This window comes from Hippoglossus stenolepis, chromosome 13, assembly GCF_022539355.2.
Source record: "Hippoglossus stenolepis isolate QCI-W04-F060 chromosome 13, HSTE1.2, whole genome shotgun sequence".
In the NCBI taxonomy this organism is placed as follows: Eukaryota; Metazoa; Chordata; class Actinopteri; order Pleuronectiformes; family Pleuronectidae; genus Hippoglossus; species Hippoglossus stenolepis.
Window position 1 is genome coordinate 20,768,239 of NC_061495.1, and position 21,775 is coordinate 20,790,013.

The 21,775-nt window shown below is 40.9% G+C and overlaps 1 protein-coding gene across 2 annotated transcripts; it reads left to right on the forward strand.

The window, feature by feature from the left end:
* The first annotated feature begins 5,749 nt into the window (after positions 1-5,749).
* On the forward strand, positions 5,750-21,689 carry LOC118119663 (probable ribonuclease ZC3H12C). Of its 2 annotated transcripts, XM_035173789.2 has the most exons (6): positions 5,750-6,221; positions 13,348-14,195; positions 14,844-14,983; positions 15,075-15,309; positions 15,791-15,891; positions 16,058-21,689. In XM_035173789.2, the coding sequence occupies exons 2-6, from the start codon at positions 13,450-13,452 to the stop codon at positions 17,536-17,538; spliced, it is 2,703 nt and encodes a 900-aa protein (XP_035029680.1). In that variant the 5' UTR covers positions 5,750-6,221; positions 13,348-13,449; the 3' UTR covers positions 17,539-21,689. The 2 variants fall into 2 exon arrangements, with proteins under 2 accessions (XP_035029680.1, XP_047198444.1); XM_047342488.1 differs by lacking the exon at positions 5,750-6,221 and having other exon boundaries at positions 11,052-14,195.
* The last annotated feature ends 86 nt before the right edge of the window (positions 21,690-21,775 follow it).

Genomic DNA, 21,775 nt, shown 5'->3' on the forward strand with positions numbered 1-21,775 from the left:
CTTGACAGTAGAACTATGATTGTAAAATTCTCATGAAAACTCCCACATTTCTGCTGACCATTTCCTGTCGTTGTCTTTCCGGCATAAACCTCTGTAAATCATCGTGCTCCAGGAAGCAAGATGCTGTATAAGTCATAGCAAAGTGTTTGATTTTGTTATTTCACCTGAAGCACCCTTCAACCTTCAATGGCGTGCGTTGTGTCGTGTGTCATTGTGCTGGTAGAAGTTTGTGCGTCTAGACTGATGCAGTAATTTCCCGGCAAATAATTAAAAGCGATGATTTTCTGAACCAATTGAATGAATTATCAAAGTCTGACAGAATATTATTGGGCCCCTTAAAGGAAAAAAATATTTCGAAAATAACGTTGTGAGATTTCTCCCAATAAAGTTGTACATTCATGAGAAAATTCATTATTTTATGCTACGTGTTGTTTTAGAGGGAGAAAATCGATGACCAGTCTGTTGCCTGCGTTAAAATGAGGAATGTGGAGCATCTTGTTAAGTTGTACTTTATTACAGGTGTCATAGGTAATAAAATACTTTTCAGACTTTGGAAAGATTATCCAAGAAACTGAGTTGATTCTGAAAAAAGAAACACAAAGACTTTAAGGAAGTTGCCTCTTTTGTGAAGGACATGTTTGGTATTGGTCGGTTACAATGGTGTGATATACAAAGATGTTTTGTAGTTTCTCAAGAAACAATGAGACTGGTTCAAGATTTTAGATCCAGAAGGATTTGAACTACGGCGAGCACAGGTTCTCCTTCCTAAACTAAATATTTTTATATTAATATTATACAACTTTATTCTCGAAATATTACATTATTTTGAAATCTCTGAATCATTGTTGTTTCTGCATACTCGTTAATCAAAATAAAAGATACAAAAAGGTATTAAAATGACCAAATGGGTTTTATTCCTGTCAAGTAAATAAAAGAGACAGTGGAGCCAGGGGTGAAGTTACGTCATCAGTGTGCGCCTGAACACACCCTACTGTGCATTCGATAAGGACGGACTGATGATAAAAATGATCCTCAGTTGAAACATTTGTACTTAAAACTACGATTCCAAACATGCTGAGCAGGTTGGTTTTATTGGCCTGCATGTGGTAAATCCCAGCAATGTGTCCGGCTGCTGAGTCACTCTATCTTCATTACGCCAAACATGAGCCTGGGTGAACAGCAGGTGGTGTGTGTATGTGTGTGTGTGTGTGTTTTCATGATGCCTCCTTGCCTCCTTAGGTGACCCGGAGGGCATTGGGCCTAAGGCCAACCTTTTGTGCCTTCAAAGTCTGATGACCCTGTCCCATCCCCCTCGACACACACACACACACACACACACACACACACACACACACACACACACACACACACACACACACACACCGCGCACACACACCATGTGGCCTGGCCCTGTTTATTTGGCTTCCCTCTTCATAGGTATAGGAGCATGTGTGGGGGCTGTTAGAATAGCATTATGTCTGTAAAGTGTGTGTGGATGATACCAGCTGGACAACTGCTTCTTCTCCCTGTATCCACCTCTCAGGCGTTATTAAGGGAGCTGCAGTAATCCCTGCTGCCTGGATCGGTGTTTACGCTCTGGGCCTCGGCTCCTGCTGTTCCTTTACCGGCACTCGTTCACCCCTCTGTGTGGATTATCTTATCATACATACACTTTCTTCCATCCTGTTCCTCTTTCTTCTTTTGTCACTCAGTAACACTGGACGTTCAATGTGATCAAACACGTTATCTTCTGGAGGGGACTGCTGTGAAACATATACGTTTTTGGGTGGAGGTTGGTTTTGTCATAGACTGTTATTCGATCTGTGGTGCCCCAGTATGGTGCTAAATGAGGGCTTAATTAAATTAATAAGCAGGGAAGACACAAAGATTCAGATATTAGACACACACACAGAATACAGCTGCAGAAAAAGATACACTATACTTTACATTGTTAATATTTCTATTCTTCATGTTGATGTATGTACAACCTGTCTGAGGACTTTCTATGTGCACATCATATGTTCTTCCACATACTTAGTATCTTAGTTTGTTGTACAAAATACATTAAACAATCATTTTCATAAAATAAGTTATTGATTATATTTAGCACTGTTTGCACCAATTGTGCAAACAATTGTGCAATAGGCTGCTCACAGACAAGTTTTGTAATATTATACATATCCCAGCCTCATTTGTCTTCCTTTTCTGTATTTATTGTTTCAGTTTAAAAGCCATGTAGCATGTCTTAAAATCTTGTGGTTGTAACTCACACACTGTGCTCCTAAATGACAATTATCTGCTCCCTGATCCAGATCCACACCAAAATTTGATAGGTTCTTACCTGGCACATAATTTGATGATAACCCATCTAGTAGTATTTATGTAATCCTGCTAAGTAACACACAAACAAAAGAAAAATATGAACTTGTTGGCAGGTCAGATCAAAGTAAGATCTTGCAGTTACTATGGGAAATTACTTCATAGTAATGTAATAGTAAAGTTCCCTTTACAACTCCCTCATTTAATGAAGACATAGATGGTTCTGGATTATTCGGTTGGATTATATAGAAAATATATGGATCTGTTTTTGCTAAATATTTCTATTGCATAGATGCACTGGTCAAACGTTCATGGCTGTGATGACTCTGTTAGATAAGGTTGTGTATCCATATGTTTCCTCTTATGTTTGAGGTAGAAATGCAGCACAGGTCAAACAGAACTACTCAGATTTATCTTGTGTAAACAGCAGTCTCCCAGCGGCGTGCTGCACTTTGCTGCGTTGGAGAGGCTCGGTGCGGCGCGGGCAGGCGGCGGGAGCAGGACACCTGTTCATCCTGCGATTAGAAGCAGATGGTCCACATGGCTCCTGCTCCCCGAGGGAAAAACCTGTCAGCTGAGCCCCAATTAAGGAGTCACTGCAAGTCAGGGGGGTGCGGGGGCAGGGGTGGATGATGGAGGAAAATCAACACTGAAGTGACTGTAATGTTATAAATTAACTGTTTGACTGACAACATTGTTTTATCATTCTAATACTGATACATTGTTGGTTTGTAACTTAGTGCTCACCCACAGAGGAACAATGAAAACTACATTCATGACAAGATACAGATGTACATGCACCTTCCTCAATATTGTAATTGAATCTTTGAGCAGTTTATATTCCTATAGGTTTTAATACGTTTTTGTATTTTGGATAAAGGCAGCAGCACAAAAAGAAGCCGTGAAGCATCAGTCTCAAATATCAGTAATGTTCACATGCTTCAAACTATTTGCATGCCACACTGTGCCTGGAGAGCAGACCACAGCAGGAATGATAATAACCGTGAATCACGCTGCAGGCGTGTTTAGTGAAATAACTTAGAACTAGTCTTTCCAACTGGTTGAGGCCGAACACACACTGTGTTCAATAGAGGTGACTTTGCATGAGCAATATCAATGACATTTACTAGAATAACTTAAAATAACCAATGTTATACATTTGCATGTTCCAGAGGATGCATGGATGCTTTTTAACCGTATAATTTGGGGGATATTTTGTTGCCTTTATTTACACTGTAAATCTGTCATGTAAAATGTAGAAGTCAGGTTAAGAGTGTAGAGGGAAGACTCAATCCTCAATATATTGGGGCCCACTTTACCAGGTGATCTGGGGCCCCTGTTTACTCTCTTGTTTGAAGAAGATTTTTCTGACATCCTTTTCTTTTCATCAGCAAGAGGAGTTAAAACACATCAGCGGGTCTGAAGATTCTTTAATGTTTGCAGTTTGTTTAGGTAACACATGCAAAGGCCTGCTGCCCATTATATCACCTGTTTGCCAGGCTGGCATTAAGCCATCCGTACCGGTGGCCTCAGATGTTTCAATCGGTTGTGTGTTTAATTACAGTAGTAAAAAATCAAATGCAGACATGATTTCAGACACATAAATATCTTGTGTTACGGTTGGCTTGTGGTTCACTCAAAACTTAAGGCTTCGTTCTTTGTATCATGTGATGTTATGGCACATCACTATCACTTGTATCACCTGAGCGCGACTGTACAGACTCTGGCTCCTAAAGTGCAGGATGGCAGCATTCAGATATTTTGGCTTCATTTTGACACATAGTCCATCTTAATATGATATCTATTTGATAATCTGAGTTTCTGTGTGGATATTTATGAGTTTGGTTGGTTAAAGTTGTTGTTTTTTTTCAGCCAAATAAAGGAATGAAGGCAGAAAACAGGAGTTCCAGAATGGTGGTAAAAATGGCAGATAAAACTGAAAAGAACAGAAACAGAATCCATGGGCTGAGATATGAAACACTGAAACACTGAAAAAGTGTTCAGGTTTAATTAATACCCCAAACTAGAATCACTAATAAACAATGATGGAAAAAAGCATAGTTGAATCATGACTTTATGGAAATATTGGTTTATCCACCACTTTGGACCAACAGGGCAATGTCCTTAATCTCAATAACGGATGGATCGCTGTGATACTTTGTTCAGACTTTCACGGTTCCCAGAGGATGAATCCTACTGACTTTGGTGGTTATCTGAATTCAGCTTTCCGGAATCTATTGAAATATGATATTTAGTGTCCAGACAACCATCTCACCTTTATTAAAGTAGCAATATGATTTACTTGATTTTATTGCGTTTGTGCTTCTCGCTAATTTTGAATGCATAATTAGACATGGATTAAATTGATTTTGACAGGTTATTTTGGTTTATAATCATAATTTTCTGAACTCTCCTCTAAGGAAGAGTAAATCTTTTTTGTTTCACTGACGTTGTTGAAAAAATGACGTCCTTCTCTTTGAAAGTTAAATCGCCTTGTAACTGGATCTGTTAAAGTCCAGCTTGATAGGCAGCCAGTCTTTGTTTCTAATTTACTCTGAGCCTAAAATTAAAACCCCTCATCACATTCGGAGGTCTTTGAAAAGGTGCCGCCATTTTATCAGGGCCATGTCCGAACAATAAAGCCCTACTCTTGCTTTCTGTCTGTTCCTACTCTTCTCCTTTTCTGCTGCTTGTTAGTTTGAAGGCTTTTTTGCTTCACAGCTTCTCTCCACCTGCTAACTTTCTGTAAGACACACACACACACACACACACACACACACACACACACACACACACACACACACAGGCAATTGCACTTCTAACACCCATTTTGGGAGCACACACTACTTTTAACATAATTTGTCTCATTGTCTGAGTCAAACCAATCCCCCACCCATGAAACAAAGAGGTCGAAGGCGGCAGCCGTCCCCAGTGAGCCAGGTGTTCCGCATGGCTCAATTCTGGGTCCTGTGGGTTTTTTTTTTACTCGCTCTTTCTCCTCATGTATCTGTATTTGTGTGTGTGTGTGTGTGTGTGTGTGTGTGTGTGTGTGTGTGTGTGTGTGGTGTGTGCAAGGGCACACGTGCACAAGCGTGTGTGTGTGTGTGTTTGGGTGTGTGTAATGGCCCTGAGCATGGTGTGTCTGTGTGCAGCTGCCCGCCGAGGACCCTCCTTTGTGTCCCGCTCCTCACCATTGTCAGCTCACGCCTTCTCGTCCATTCATGGCTCAAGCCGGCGGATGGGCTGGTGGTGTGTGTGTGTGTGTGTGTGTGTGTGTGTGTGTGTGTGTGTGTGTGTGTGTGTGTGTGTGTGTGTGTGTGTGTGTGTGTGTGTGTGTGTGTGTGTGTGGTATCTGTGAGGTTTCGGGTGGGGGGTGGAGAGGGTGGAGTTATCCTAGTTTATCTTAAAGTCCATTTTCATTGGTGGAGAGTTGGCTGACTGCTGTGTGTACAGACTGAGCTTTGGTGAACACAGGAAAGTGAGACGTGTGTGTTTGTGGTCAGATTCCTGCCTTGTTATTGGTCAGAGGGCCGCCTCGGTGAGAGGAGGGGATGGTAGATGCCTCACACTCCATCTGTTGTCATTCACACTGTGAAACCTGCAGCTTCAGGACACTGCACTCTGCTTCTCAACCAAAAAGAAGAACTTGGAGGCTGATCTCTTAGGATTGCTGCTACACTAAAAAAACCCAGTTGGATTGACAGCTTTACTTTTTTCCAGTTCTCTGGTGGATACTGAAATTTCACTGTTTTGCATTAAAAAAGAATTTTGTTGCACATGCAGACGATTTTATCATCACCAACTCTGGAAAGTTGCTTCTTCAGAGTTAACATTTCAGGGGAAGCAATTGTAAGAGTTTTTTAAAAACCTTTTTGCTGACTCACTGTTTCACCAGCTGTGTGGTAAGTTTTATTTATTTTATTTTTGTGTGTGTTTGCCTTGGGTGAGCCTGAATTTTGCATGTTGAATGATACTGAAAGCTCTGCTGTTATGCTTAGTCATGGATTGCAGCATTTTCGATTGATTGCTTGATTATAGTTTTTATCATAAAATCTCCATGACCACAACTACCAAAAATATATTGTCTATAAACAGCGATCAGCAACATTATCATGGCTTTGTTGAGGCCGATCAATGTGTTTATATGGCTGGTTTGGAAATAATCACTCAGAGCTATCTATAACTTTTACAAAATATTTTGTGTTTAAAGTCAAACTTGATCAGACATAATATTAAAAACTTGATTTGGCTGATCAGTGATATCAATCATTTTAACAGCAGCAACAGCCTATATGTGCAGTGGTGAATAATTGTGTCCATCATGTGTGGAGAAAGGCCTCATCTAGAAAGAGTTACCCAGACAAAACAAAACCTTTATAATAGTTTGTTTTGTCTCAAATCTGTTTTACGAGTTAAAAACTGCAAATCATTTTTTAAAAACCAAACTAAATTGTTTAATTAATGGACAGACAATGCTTACTATTTCATTTCCATTTCAGTGGGATTTTGATTATAAAGTGAAATTGAAAGCTTGGTGTCTTTTGGGTTGTTCCACAACATAAGGAACAGTTTGATTCTCACTCAAATGAAATGAATCCCTCAATTAGAGAATAGTGTAATTAACGGTTGCTATTTGCTCATGTATTATTGGATGTGGCTGTGACGTGTCTGATCCCGGGTTTCGTTATTTACACGGAGGTGACTCAGCCAACTGAGAGTCTGCACAGCTCAGGAGGTGAAAGTGAGAGCGATACCCTCAACCCCCTACCTCAAAGTCTCACATGACAGACAGTGTTGATATGTGACGCTGAGGACGAATATGGACACCACCAGTTGCAGGGCAGCAGTAGGAGAGGGAGAGAGGGAGGAGGGGGAGGAGGATGCTTTCACGGGGGTCCCCTGTGGCTTCAGCAGGCATCTGTTGCCCCTGTTGCCCATATATATATATATATATATATATATATATATATATATATATATATATATATATATAAATATACAACCCCACCCTCTACACCCCCTTTGTCCCCCCTCCCAGTCGGTCACCGGTGTGGCAGACTGGTTCACCACTGGGCTCAGCCATCCGGTGGCCCTCAGGGACCGGTGTTCCCTCGGTCTGGCCTCGGGGGAGCTCATCCCTCCTTAACCCTGGATCGTGACACGCACAGAGGGGGACAGTGCAGAGGCAGTGCAGGCAGGCTGGGTCACTGAGGTCGAGGCCGCATCTGCTCTCTGTGGAAGGACTCACACCTCCCTCTAAACATATACATTATTTGAGAGATGACTTATTCTTTCTCTGTTATACATTTGGAATTAAAAAGCCTGGACAGTGGTTCAGTTTACAGTCTCACAAAAGCATTGTCCTTCATTGTTTTTGTTGTGTTGATATATAATCCCCATAATAATAAAGAGAAATTAAAAACAAATGTTGCACTATAAATTATAAGCCATAAATCTGAATTAATTCATAGCAGATTAAAATAGTTATAAAGTTTTTCAAATATATCTTGTTTTTCAGAAAAGCTGTTGCCTGTATGAGGCTGAAGGCAATACATGCAACTGTATTTTAGGTAATTGTTATTATTATTATTATTATTATTAATTTATTATAATTAAAAACAAACATTTTTGGATACAGAAAATCTTTATTCAGCTATTTTTAATATAGTATGTTGACATGATAGAAAAAACCATGATGCTGATCATTCATGTGATCACTTTTTGTTTTGATGTGCAGAGAACACTGTTAACTAGTGACTGGAGTCCTATAGTATTTTATATTGAAATATCAATAGGGTGTGTCATTTTCCACAATATCATTTTGATATTTTGTAAAAGCAGAATCATGTTGTTAAAAACATCTTAAAGGTAAATCTTCCTGCACATACCTTATTATATATACATTTATTTAAGTAGCAGATGTTATTGGTGCTGAACATTTTTACTCTGCAGCACATTAAACTAAGCAGAAGAAATCTGTTTTCTGTATTTTATAAAGTTCATTGAGCTTAACATTGATGTATTAATACACTATTGTCAAGATATTTCTGTAGTAATGATGGTTTAGCAATAAAAGGCAAAACATATTTGAAATTAAATATTTTGGGATTGTATTATGAGAATTTGGATCTTTATCGAGTGTATCCTCAACTCATGAACATAAACCATCACAGTGTCAGAATTGAAATATTTCCATATTTAAACAATGAATGTCTAGTGACTGAACATTTATCTATATCAGCAAATATTAGACTAAAGCTAATTCTGACACTTAGACACTTATGGATATATTTTAGACTTAAGTGAGTCCACTTTTTCTAGATATTTGGGATTCTTTCAGATTTTATATAGCTTTTTCGTACCTTGCTCACATTATACTTATCTCTAAAATTCATGGTTAGTTTCTAAAATAAAAGGCTGTAAATTCAGGCCACAATGAACAGACCCAGAAAGTAGCTGAGTGCCTCTGATTGGGTGATTTACACTTGCTGTGTGTCTGTCATATTTCTGCTGACTCCTCCGAGATTCTGTCTGACGACCTGTGACTGAGGCTGGTGTGACTGCTGAATTATCAGGCATCATGTGAATGAGTGTGTGCATATGTGCGTATGTGTATGTGTGTGCGTGTGTGAGTGTGAGTGTTGGTGGGGGTGAAGGGGACTAATTCCCCCCCCAGTCTCCGTCTGTGCACGCTGCTCAGGCCGAGAGAACAATGCTCCCGTCACAGGAGGACAGATTGGGTGGCAGCTGCATTGTTGAAGGACGGCAAGCCAGACACACTTCTTTCCCCCACCCCCTGACACACACACACACACACACACACACACACTCTCACTCCTTCCTTTTGTGCCTCTTTTGTTGTTGGCGAACTAAATTATTCCAGCTCTCTTGTGGCATTCAGGGTGACAAACAGCGGCGCGGCAGCTTAGACACGAGGAGTCGGGACATAAAGAGGCCCCTGCTCTGTGGCACTTTAGCTCCACATCCAAGAAACTTCTCTCTACATGTCTCTGAAATATAACCACACATAGAGTCTGATGGATAAAAATAAGTCTGCGGTGAATCATTTTTAAGAATTCAAACTAAATATGTGCCATTTACTTTTTTATTCCATTCAAGTGAAAAAGTGAGAAACAAAGCACTACTAATTGGAGCAATTCCAGTGTTAGTGCTCGGGCCCTAAAAATGTTTCGTTAAAGGCAGATGTTTTGTTTCTCTGAGGCCCAAAGTGTAGAAAACAGACTTTGAAACAATCGAGGTTTCAAGGTTATTTATTGTCAAAGCTTGACCGAAGTTTAGGGCTAACCCTAACCCGAGTTCAGACAGGCGGAGCAGGGAGCTGGTGGAGGAATCCAAACCAGGTAAATGTCATGGCAATCAACAAGGGATGAGTGGATGGTGAATGTGACACCCGTGCTCAAAAATTGTGGAAAATGTTCCACAATTTAAAAACTCTTCATTCTTCAAACAACACACGAAACACATTCGCTGTTTCTTGCCATAGGTGCCATTCCCCTCTTGCTCGGAGTCCACCCACCTGATAAAAAAAGGAAAATGATTTTATTTAGGGGGAATCACAGAGAAAGCACCTCGGACCGTCCTATTGGCTGAGTTGTGAAGTCATGGTTCCATCTCTGGTGTGTTCATGTGCTGTAACGTCAGAAAAAAAAAAGATTCTGTAAAAAACATATAATTTAAATAACACCTCTCTGCAATATTTGCATAATAAGAAAATGATCAGGTGTTACAGTCAAAACTTATGCACATTACTCATAAAAATGTCACTGTTGGTTGAAACGTGATGTTAGGTGCTTTTGGGAGATGAACATTGCAAAGGTGACATTTGACAATTTCATACTAAAAGCTACTATCTACAGCTGATTGCAAAAGTATGTTACTTGGTTTATAAGCAATTACATCATCGGCTTTGCCACTCCTGTAAAAATATTTTCGCCAACTTCCGAGAAAGTGTTCTTGTCAATTTTCCCACAATCATCACAATCATCGGGGCTTGTGACCACGGTGGCTGCTCTTCAGTGAAGTCCTGTGGATCCACTTTATTTCCTTCTGCTTCACTCAAATTGGGATGATTTTCCATATAAACAGCAGTAAAACTGAGCCTGAGATATTTCCACTTTATGTGAAGCAGCATCGCAGATAAAGATCGTATGATACTTTCCCTGTGTGTACTTTCCCTGTATTTGTGGGCAGGAACAAAGTTGTTAACAGCTGAGACATTTCAAAATCATTTCGTCACAGTCCTGGGAGCGGTTTGATGCTGTGAAAGTCCCTTTGAGGTTATTTCCAGTCAAGCAGACCCACAGCCTCTCTGTCCACATCATACCAGTGATCTCAGGTGATTTATCGGTATCACACAACTGATCCTTCACTGCCAGTTGATTTCTGCAAAGCCCTCTTTGTGCAAAAAAAGCAAGAATAGGCGACTGAAAGAATGAGCACATTGTTCATATTTTAGATAATCTGCGACACAATGAACAAAAGGCCTTATCTTGTACTTAGGGGGAAATTATGCATCAAACAAACAAAACTGAAACTAGATCTGATTATAAAGAACGCTTAAAGGAACCCTTTGTAAAGTAAGGTTATTTTGTGTTTTAATGTGTGTGTGTGTGTGTGTGTGTGTGTGTGTGTGTGTGTGTGTGTGTGTGTGTGTGTGTGTGTGTGTGTGTGTGTGTGTGTGTGTGTGTGTGTGTGTGTGTGTGTGTCCTTAATACTGTGGCAATGTGCAAGCAAAGGAACACATGTTGTTTTTTTAAGGGGTAACTGAGCAATTGCCCACAGCAGCAGATCGCTCTTTGTTTCAGCCGCTGCTTGGATCCCCGCGGGGGCTGCAGGTCAGACTCTGTGGAGAAAAAGGACCTAAAACATCATTACAGCTTCATTCACTTTCACACTGAAGTGGAAACCACCCCTTATGTTTAAAGTTGGAAGCTTAATGTCTTATGAGTGAAATTTACTGTTAGTATGTGAATTTGAGATGGTTAACTTTCAGTCCTGAAGTTTGATATTAGTTCAAACTGCATTGCACTTTTCTGTTTTTGCACACTGCTTCACTCTGCATCATTTCATTGTGATCTAAAAATGTGCTTGTAACTAGAATGACCTCCGCAAGGGCCCAACAGTCCCTTAAATTAAATTAAATCAAGTTTCACCAAATTTGATTACCTACAGATATCAGCTCCCTAAATATACATGCATTATTCATGCATCCTTCCACAAGGTTTTGTGGTAATCTCTCCAGTAGTTTTGGTGTAATTCTGCTAAATAACAAACACACCAATCCCCACTTCCTGTACCATAGATATGGGGCATTTCTTTTTTATTCTTTGAGAATTATATGTTAATCTTGATGGAAAATCTTATTTCGGTGATATCTATGAAAATGTGAAATTCGGTGCAGCTTGACTGAATTTAAAGGGACAGTACGCTCTCTACTGAGTGCCATTCCAGGTTTTAAATGTTATTTCCACAAAAATATGTCTTATATTGAGGCAAATGCACAGTGTTCCTGTCTCTGGACGACACATGTCCTCATGTCTATCTGCATGTGGCATCTGTGGCATCATTCGTATATATAGCATCAGTGATACCTTATCTCCTTGTAATATTGTAAAAGTTACACTATGACTGTGTAGATTCAAGGAGGGATTGTTTGGAAAAGACTCCAGACTCAAGTTCTCACATCTTAGCCACTGAAAAACCTTTAAACACTTTGTTAGTTTCTGCAATCAGAAGCATTTTTTTGAAAGAATAACTACATCCTCAAATTCTGTTAGGACCCTCCCTTCACGCACATTTAAAAATAAACAAGTAATATGTCACACTTTAGTAACTGCCTTTATACCGTGCATACAACTATAACTTTTGTACAGCTTCTCTCATATCTTGGTGCCACCATGTGTGCACACCAAAACAACTTTGTCTGCTTGTCTTATTTGCTTCCATTGACCAAACTACACATAGTTTTTACTCTAAATATTACTGCTCACAATAACATCAGCGTAATGCTTCGTGTTTGAAGTTGCAGGACTCAAGACCTGAAGGTTTTTAAGCACTTTGTCAAAGCCTCCTGTTAGATTATTCAGCGATAACCCAGGAAGAGGCTGAATCGTGCTCTTTCTCTGTCAGCACAATGGGTTCGTAACTCGCACTAAAATAAAAAGAATCGGACATAGTTTGTGATTCTGTTGTTTTAAATTGCAGCCGTGTGCATGTATCTTCACTCATGTGTTCATCATGAATGAGCGATGGGTTGTGTTTTGACATGGAGCCAGTATACTGCAAGGTTGGGAATGTTTTTGTATATTAGACAACACCAGGTGCCAAACCATAATCATAGTCTCCCTTCCCGTCACACAAGCTAGACGACACTTGATCTTTTAGATTTTACTGATGAGCATGTCACTAATGATAACCTTGGGCAAGGCAACATCATTGTGTTCTCACACAACTGCAAGAACATGCACAGTGTGACAATGTAAAGAATCCAGACATCATTGTGCATTATTTGATTACATTAAGAAAATACTTTATTCTTGGTGTTAGTGTTATTCACTGACTGATGCATTATTGGCTGTAGTTTCCAGTAATTATGTGAATGTCAGTGAGGAGGTATGTAATCCATTGTCTCAGGTCTGAGCTTCTAAAATGCAAATCAATAGAAGTGGAGCAGCAGGTAGGGTGGCAGTAGACTTAATTAAATTTACTTATGCATCCATGTGGGACTTGGTGTGAGTAAGTGTTCTTGTTATGTCAGTTGTGTGGTTAGATCTTAATATGCAAACTATATGGGTGGAGCTAGATCATGGTGAATCCTGGGTGCAGGGAAAAGATGCAGCTAAAGGCTTTGTCCTTGTTAGAAGAAGAAGTGGTTATCTGTAGGTGTTTTGCAGAACAACCAGAGCAGAGTAATTTGATCTTTAAACTTGATGGGCAGCTTTTCTTGCATACTTTCACTTGAATGCAGTTCTCCGTAACTTAACCATCCCCTCTTGTGTCTCCCTCAAGCTTCACTCCCAGGGAACTGTTAACCATCGGCAGTAACGGTGGGGTCGCTTAGGTGCCCGGGAGGTCACGGAGGGCGTGGAGCTGGATGCATGAGACGGCTTCATGGGCCTGAAGGACCATCTGGAGGATGGGACAGGCCACATCCTCAGCCTGGAGCTGGATCTGGACTACCTCCATGTGGAAGGTGCTGAGCGTCAGGGGAGTCTGAGCACTGCAACCGATGCAGGGAATGTAGGAATCTCGCAGGTCAGAGCTGGTGCCCCACGTAACAACAGTATTGGTAGTAGTGGTAATAGTTTTAGTACTCACTCAAGCTATAGCAGCAGCAGTAGTTGCAGTAATTTATCAGAGGAGAGTGCAGTATCCGACAGTGAAGATGAGCGAATCCAGAATCGGTCAGAGTTTCAAAATCCTCATCGAGATCAGCCTCACCAACACCACCAAGAGTCCTCCTCTGCCTGTCAGCCGGTCAGGCTGGACCTGACACAGCCAGAAACAGCAGCTCCGACCGACCCTGTCACTGACTGCCGCACCAAGGTGGAGTTTGCTCTCAAGCTAGGTTATTCTGAGGAGCTGGTGCTGCTGGTGCTGAGGAAACTGGGCACAGACGCACTCATCAATGACATCCTGGGAGAGCTGGTCAAACTGGGAACCAAGACAGAGATGGAGCAGCAAGGAGGTGCGACTGTTTACCAGTCTCCCTCCACCTCTTTATCATCCTCTTTGGCCTCCTCCTCCTCCTTCAGCTCCTCTCTGGACTCCTGTCGGCTGCTGTGTGCGTCCCAGCTGCTGGAGGACAAAGATAACCTTCGGCCTGTTGTGGTGGATGGGAGCAACGTAGCCATGAGGTGAGGAAGAGAAGCTTTTTGAAGTTTGGGAAATTTCACACAATGACTCCAATGATCCATTTACCCATTCAAAAATTAGATAATTATATAATATTATTCACCAACATGACCAATTTAAAACAAAATATATAAAAAAATTCAATTAATATAATTAAACAAAGCCATTGTCGGCAACAAAGCGACAGTCTCCAAGTTAGCAACCATATTTTTGTCTTTGATCCCCACTGACACATGTAAAGTGTCCTTGGGTCTCTTGAAAGGCACAATATAAATTAAAGTTATTATTTGTATTATTATATGTTCTCTATTACGTCTCCATCAAGTCTTAAACTTGTCTCCTTTAAAGTATTTGTGTGAGCAATGAAGAAAGATGGGGTCACACCCACTGGCGTCACATGGAACTTATTGTTATCTTAGAGTTTCACTGTAAACATCACACAGATGTTAAGGGAGAAAATATTTTATCTGTGAAACTGTCTCAAAAATGTCTTAACAAATTGAGAATTAATCCAAAACGCTTGTAACATTATGAGCTTTCGATCCAAGGTTCTGTACCATGAAGTAATGATATTTTCCCCCAAAAAATGTCTCTTTGTTTACCTTTATTTTACTGAATTTGCCTTTAACATGTTTTATCTGCTCTTGCAGTCACGGAAATAAGGAAGTGTTCTCGTGTCAAGGCATCCAGCTGGCTGTTGATTGGTTCTTAGAACGAGGTCACCGTGACATCACTGTTTTTGTTCCTGCCTGGAGAAAAGAGCAGTCGCGGCCCGATGCTCTCATCACAGGTAACTTTCAATTTTTAGAAAGAAAATGTGCTTTGGAGGGATTTTTTATCTTCTTTGATACAATTTACCATCACCCCCTCTCTTTCTTCAGACCAGGAGATCTTGAGGCGACTAGAGAAAGAGAAGATCCTGGTCTTCACTCCATCTCGACGTGTGCAGGGACGTCGTGTAGTTTGCTACGACGACCGCTTCATCGTCAAACTGGCCTACGAGTCCGACGGCATCATTGTCTCTAATGACAACTACCGCGACCTTGCCAATGAGAAGCCAGAGTGGAAGAAATTCATCGATGAGCGTCTGCTGATGTACTCCTTTGTAAATGACAAGTAAGAAACTCACAAATGCTTTGACTTTAAAAGCTTTAGTTTATTTCCAAGGAAAAATTTCATCCAGTTTGTGTCCGAACACTAAAATGCACTTTTACAATCCATTGTTGCAGAAAATATTTTTCACAATGCCTTTTTGCAGGGCAATTATCTGAGAATGCCTTATTTACTTATCAGACACTTTCATTTCCTCATCACTGATTACTTCTCTTCCTTTTTGCTCCAATGAGTCCCCTCTTTACAATCTACATTTTTGTTCTTTTGCTCAAACCACCAAGCGTTGGTATTCACTTGTCATTTGAATACACTGTAAAAGCGACCAGGCACAGGCAATGTATTGTGATCTTAAAAATGTAACACAGGCATCCGTAGGGTTAGGGTTCCTCACTGCAGAATATCCATGGTGCAGTCTCTGTTGCTGCTGTCACAGTCAATGAATCCTCAGTGATGCATGATCAAAAATGTGGGGTTGTGTTTTTAGATTCATGCCACCAGATGACCCACTAGGACGTCATGGACCCAGTCTGGACAACTTTCTAAGGAAGAGGCCTGTTATTCAAAGGAAGCAGCCGTGCCCTTATGGTAAAATATCCATTCATGTACCAAAACACCTCTAGAATTAATAAGCCCTAAGTACACTCAGTATTTTTATACTAGAGATAAAGAAAGAAATAAATACTTTCTACAAAGATGTAAAAAAAAAATATTCCAGTACATTAATCATAACTCTTTTTGTTTCTTCTTGTAGGGAAGAAGTGCACATATGGCCACAAGTGCAAGTTTTACCATCCTGAAAGAGGCAGCCAGCCCCAGCGTGCCGTGGCTGATGAGCTCCGAGCCAGTGCCAAAATTTCATCAGCCACTTCCAGAGGCCTGCTGGAAGACACCCTGATGATAAAGAGCCAAAGTCCTGGTCAAGGTCACAGAATGGCTGAGGCCGAGCCAAGTCAGGGCACTCCAAAGAAACAACCAAACCCCAGCCCCCGAAGCTCCTTCAGTGACCTCCTGGAAGACAGGCTTCAGGTTCAGTCCAAAGTGGAAGGACAGAAGGGAAGCAGCAGCAGCAGCAGCAGCAATAGTTGTAGCATCAAATTTTTAGGGTATCCTGCTCCAGGGGCACCTCCTTCATCAGGAAACCTGGACAAATGGGAATACCCTGGGGGAAGTTCCAGGTTTGCTGGAGCCTCGGGACCAAGTCAGGCCGACACTTACCACAGATGTCAGTCTCCAGAGGTCGGCTACAGCTCTCTGGTAAAGGCATATTCAAGCCTCAATCTGGTTATGCCACAAAGTCATGAATGCTTCTTCCCAGCTGATCTGCGAGCAGGCTTGCTGTCAGATTGTAGCAGTGAAGGCAGCGTCAGCTCGGACTCCTTCTCCCCTGATCCCTTATTAGATGATGGCCCCAAGTGCCACCATCACCACCACCATCCTCATCACCATCATCACTGCTCTGGCCAGTACACCCGTCCTACAAGTCGTGTCCCACCTGGATTGGGCCATCGTGCTCCTCATGGCTATCCCATTCCTCTAGCATTGCAAAGACAGCGTGATTTTGGCTGGGAAGACCCTTCATCTTCTGTTAAGTGTCACGCATCTCCACATCCTTTCAAAAGCCCATCGGCCTATGTTGCACCCCACCTTCAGTATTCGTCACCGAGCTGTTTTCCAGGGGAATTCCCAGCTAGTCCACGATGCCCACCCCAGACCTCACCTGCCCACTCCCACTCTCAGAGCTCCTCCCTTGGCCGAAATCTGATGGGCTCCCTTTGGCAGGATGGTGGGTTCCCGGACTCCCGAGTGTACGAAGGGTCACCACTTCATTCCCGAAGAAACTACACTTCACTAAACCAACAACCACTGCCGCACATAAACTGGGAGCCCCAATACCAGCAGTCGCCCAAGTCCTGCTATGATCTGTTTGCCTTGCAGAGCAGGGGGAGGGAAGCTCATTCATCGCCCCACGGCCTCTCAACATCGAGTCTTCCACCACTCCCGCAGCTGCCCCTCACATCCATCTCTCCCCACAAAAGCGACCTGCCCCCAGTGTCCCAGCACCAGGATCCCCCAACCCTGGGTCGATACCAGGACCTGAGAGAGAGGATGTTTGTTAACTTGTGTTGCATCTTCCCTCCAGATTTAGTGAGAATGGTGATGACAAGAAACCCTCATGTGATGGATGCTCAGGAGCTCGCGGCTGCAATTTTGATGGAGAAAATGCAAATCTAGCAAAGAGGATTAGATTACAGCTTCATCCTAACTGAAGTCTCTTCTGCAGAGTCATCCACTGCAATTATCTTAATTATTTAAGTCAGGTTGGACACACACAAGCCAAAACCATAAGATATAAGGCTCCCTAAGCCGGTGATGCTTATGGACAGCTTATTTGCACTGCAGGAAAGTTGTGTCATTAATTTTGATGGTGTTTTTGTAAAGGGAAATCCCCGAAATTGCCATATTTTTCTATATGTCGAATTCCAGCACTTAAGACACCAGTGTGCTTAGGGAGGCTTTTTAATGTGTAAGGGTGACAGTGTTGTTCATTTTGAATTAATTTATTTGTTATATTTTAAGTTATTTACATATTTTAAATTTATTATGTTTTTGGCACTTTTTGTTAACGTTATTTTATTTGGGGGGGGGCGCAATCATATCAGGGTATAAGTACTGTTCAAATTCGTCCATGAGATCTGTGAGAGATTCTCCACTCACTGAGACGACAACAACATCGATTGTCATCGCCTCATCGCCAATAACTTCCCACTGTATTTTTCTACTGTGACAGGTGACAGATCAGCTGCTCTGGTGATGTTTTGTGGATTTCCCCCCACAGGGAAGTGAAACTTTGCAGCACCCACAAAAAGAAGAGAGCTGAAAGTCCGGTCGAAAAACCCTGAGCCGTTGTTCTCTTTTGAATTGTTTCCTCTGTTAGAGTTTAGCTCTGTCAGCTGACTTCACAGCTCATCAGCTTTCATTGCGGATTTTTTTTCAATAACCAGCCCTCTGTTCTTTTCCCATTCTTTAAATGAAGTCATATCAAAGTGACTGTCAAAAGCCTGGTCACCAGAAATGTTTAGATGGAAGGTGGTTGGTATAATTTCCTTCATTCTAATATGAAATGTGTGTTAATTTATCACCTTTTTAATGTGTGTGAATGTCGGGCACACCAGTGGAGAGTCTCGCTGCCTCCTGCAGGGTCTCACTCTTATGTCTTGAAAATGCCAGAAACCGTCTGGCAAGAATCTGGGAAACACTTTTTAAAAATTTTCCAACAGATTCTGTTACCAGAGAATTACTGTCACCACAGTGGGGACACTAATAGATGTGCTACTTTTTTGTCCCAACAAACTTTACCTGGAGGCACTAATAATCTGATTGGTTAGATTAAAACTCAGTGGTTTAACCCTAGAATGTATAAAGATGGCCGACATGACAGCTCCCCTAAAGTGAAGCCAAATCATGTTGATCGCACCCTGGTGGCTGGCTGCAGTATAGGTCATAAACGCCTCCCCCTCCATATTAGTAGATGGCGCATCAATATTCTAACAAGGAATTGGCCCCTGGGGGCAACGGACAATAATTCTGGGCTGTAGACAGTGGGTATGTGGGCCAAGCATTCGGACCTTGATGCCACGGCGCCACTCCACAATCACTACTGCACAGACTCTGGCCCCAAATTACATCAAAAGTGCAAAACGGCGCCACCTGTATTTGAGATATTGAAGCTTCATTACACAATGGGTTGTCGTTCATCTTTACAGTCTGTGGGTTTAACACAAATTTTGAAATAGGCTATTTATACAAACACAGCGATAATTTTCATATTACTTTCAAAGACCAATCTTTTGAACTAAGTAATATTCAGTATCAGTATTATTATTATAGCAATTTATCATATCATCAATAAAATGTCAAATCACAGCAAAAATGGGAAACAATTCCTTATCTTTAACAACTTCCTCTTATTTATCTGCCTTCTCTTTAAAAGTATTATTAAGTTTCCTTCTCCCAATGTAAAGCACTTTGGGCTGCATCTATTGTCTGGAATAATTCTGTGATTATTTCCACCAATGGGATTGTTGTAATATGTGAGGAACTGTTTGTAAAAACAAAACTCTGCCCTGGTCTGCATCATATCTTGTAGCCAGATGACACCTCTGTTTGTTGATACAAATTGTATCCTATAAACTTTTTAATTAAACAAGATCATTGTTTTATATGAGAATATTTAAACAAAAAAATATTTCGAGTTGAAAATTTTGAGTATTGGTGGCAAACTTTGTCACCTTTGGTATTTAGACTTTATTTATATGAGGGGCTTTTTATTCCCCTTTTTTTCCAAGTGCAGGGAAGAGAATGTCTCAAATGCACATTTTGGAAACAGAAACTTTGCTGTTATATGATGCTGAAAGTAACCAGCGTTAAATGTGTTTTACGTTGTGGTTGTGAGGAAAACTGAAGCTTCTTAGGGTCATACTCTGCAGTATTTAACAGTCTTAGAGCCAAGACGGTTGCAAGTGCAGTAAAAAGATGTTTTAATGACCTTGGTTCACCTTTCGAATTTGTGCCTCAGGCTCCAGATGTTTAGTGACACCTCAACCACAACGATGAAAGGTGTGGCTCTCAGGAACAAGTCTGCAGTCGTCCCTGTTGATTCAGTGGACTTTCTGACGTTGTCGTGCTATGATGTGATCAGGTGCTCTCGTCCTGCCGGTCTGGCACTGTGTGCTGCTGTTTGCTGCAGGGATGAGACACTTGACATTTGAACTAAACAAACGTGGTGCTGTGTGAACACTCTTGTGCATATTAATTACAATAACATATTAAGTGTATGAGGGGAAAACCTATTTTTCTACTGTCATGACCTTGTTAAAGAGCTGTTTTTCTAATTGTGAGTGTTTATCTGCAAGAATGTTGTCGTCAGCGACCGTGTTGCACACTTTGCTGAGTGTTCTGGTGTAATAACTTGATTCAATGAGTTCAGACTAAAACATGAGGCAAATCTCTGTGTTTTTTTGTCGTCTTTGTTTTTCCCAGCGAACAGCTGATGCAGCAGCTATGCAGACTTTACCTGTTTGTTTTGTTATCCCGCCAAACGTGTGTGTGAACTCGTGAAAGAGTTTGTCTTGTGCTGACCTCAAAAATCTCAGTCGTTCTCCTGCAGTATCTCCCCTTTCTCTGACAGGTAAGTTGAGTTGTCAGAAACATAGTGAACTTGTGGATGTTCAGGTGTTAATGTTGACGATGGGTTTGATGTCCTTCACAATCCCAGTACACTAGAAATGTTTACATGGACATCAATATTCTGATGTGACATCTACACACAACAGTTAACAACTGCTCGATGACAAATATCTTGAGTTTGAGTGTAAACAAGTAGCGGGACGTAATGTTGACGTGAGTTATAATCAGACTGCTTTTTAACATGTTAACAGGAATATGAATGGAATATTCTACTAGCTATAAACATCATAATTAAAATAAAGTCTAATTCTGAGTAAGGTAAATACTGTCCATGTCGATGTAGTGAATAGAAATTCAAGTACTGTATCTCGCTAATCAAAGGTTTTAAATGTCAATACAGCCTCAGTGAAAAGGGCCTTTTGACTTTTGTTCAGTAAGTTGTGAAACTTCAGCCGAGCAGCACTTCATTTTTGTTTGTACCTGTACTTTGGTCGTATAAAACTGCAGTACCATCGAGTTAAAGTCATTATTTTCTCACCTGCCACTATCTATTCAACATTTTCCTTATTAATTCATTTATTTTTCCGATGGCTACTCTGACGTGAACTTCTGTCCACACTTGTTGTATTTAATTATTCAGTGTTTTAACAGATAAAACTCTGTATTTTTGTAATTTGTTGCTTATATGACTAAATCGGCCTTATTTTCAACTTTTCTTATCCAATGGGAAGTTAAATGTAAAAATATCTACTATGTCCCTGTTTATCTCGGTACATTCCCACCCTTATTTCTAATGTGCTTTAATACAGTTTCATTTACGGTGTAGAATTTATTTAAGTGCTGTTTTTTTCGGGGACCAAAGCCAAGTAAAAAAATCTGTTTATTGCCGTCCAATGTTTCCCCCTTTTCTCAGGTCAGTGGTAGTTATTTAAAACCAAAGCTGTCATATGTACAACTGTGCTGATTCAGAAGGTATATTGAAGTCAGATTGTTTTTAAAATACCTATTTACGTCTCATGAGCGATATTACCAAAAGATATTTCTATAAGGTGATATTACATTTGTAAGTGAAGGATGTGCCAAGCCCAAATAAATGATCCATATTAGGAGAAAGAAGAGAAAACAAACAAACTTGAAATTCAAATGAAATCCATTGAAGTGACTTTGTAATTCATTGATTCTGTATGACTGTAAGAAAATATCACTTTGGATGTTTTGTTCACAACAAACAAACCTGTGTCATATTTACAGAACCTGAGGCCAAATGAGACGTGTTGACTGT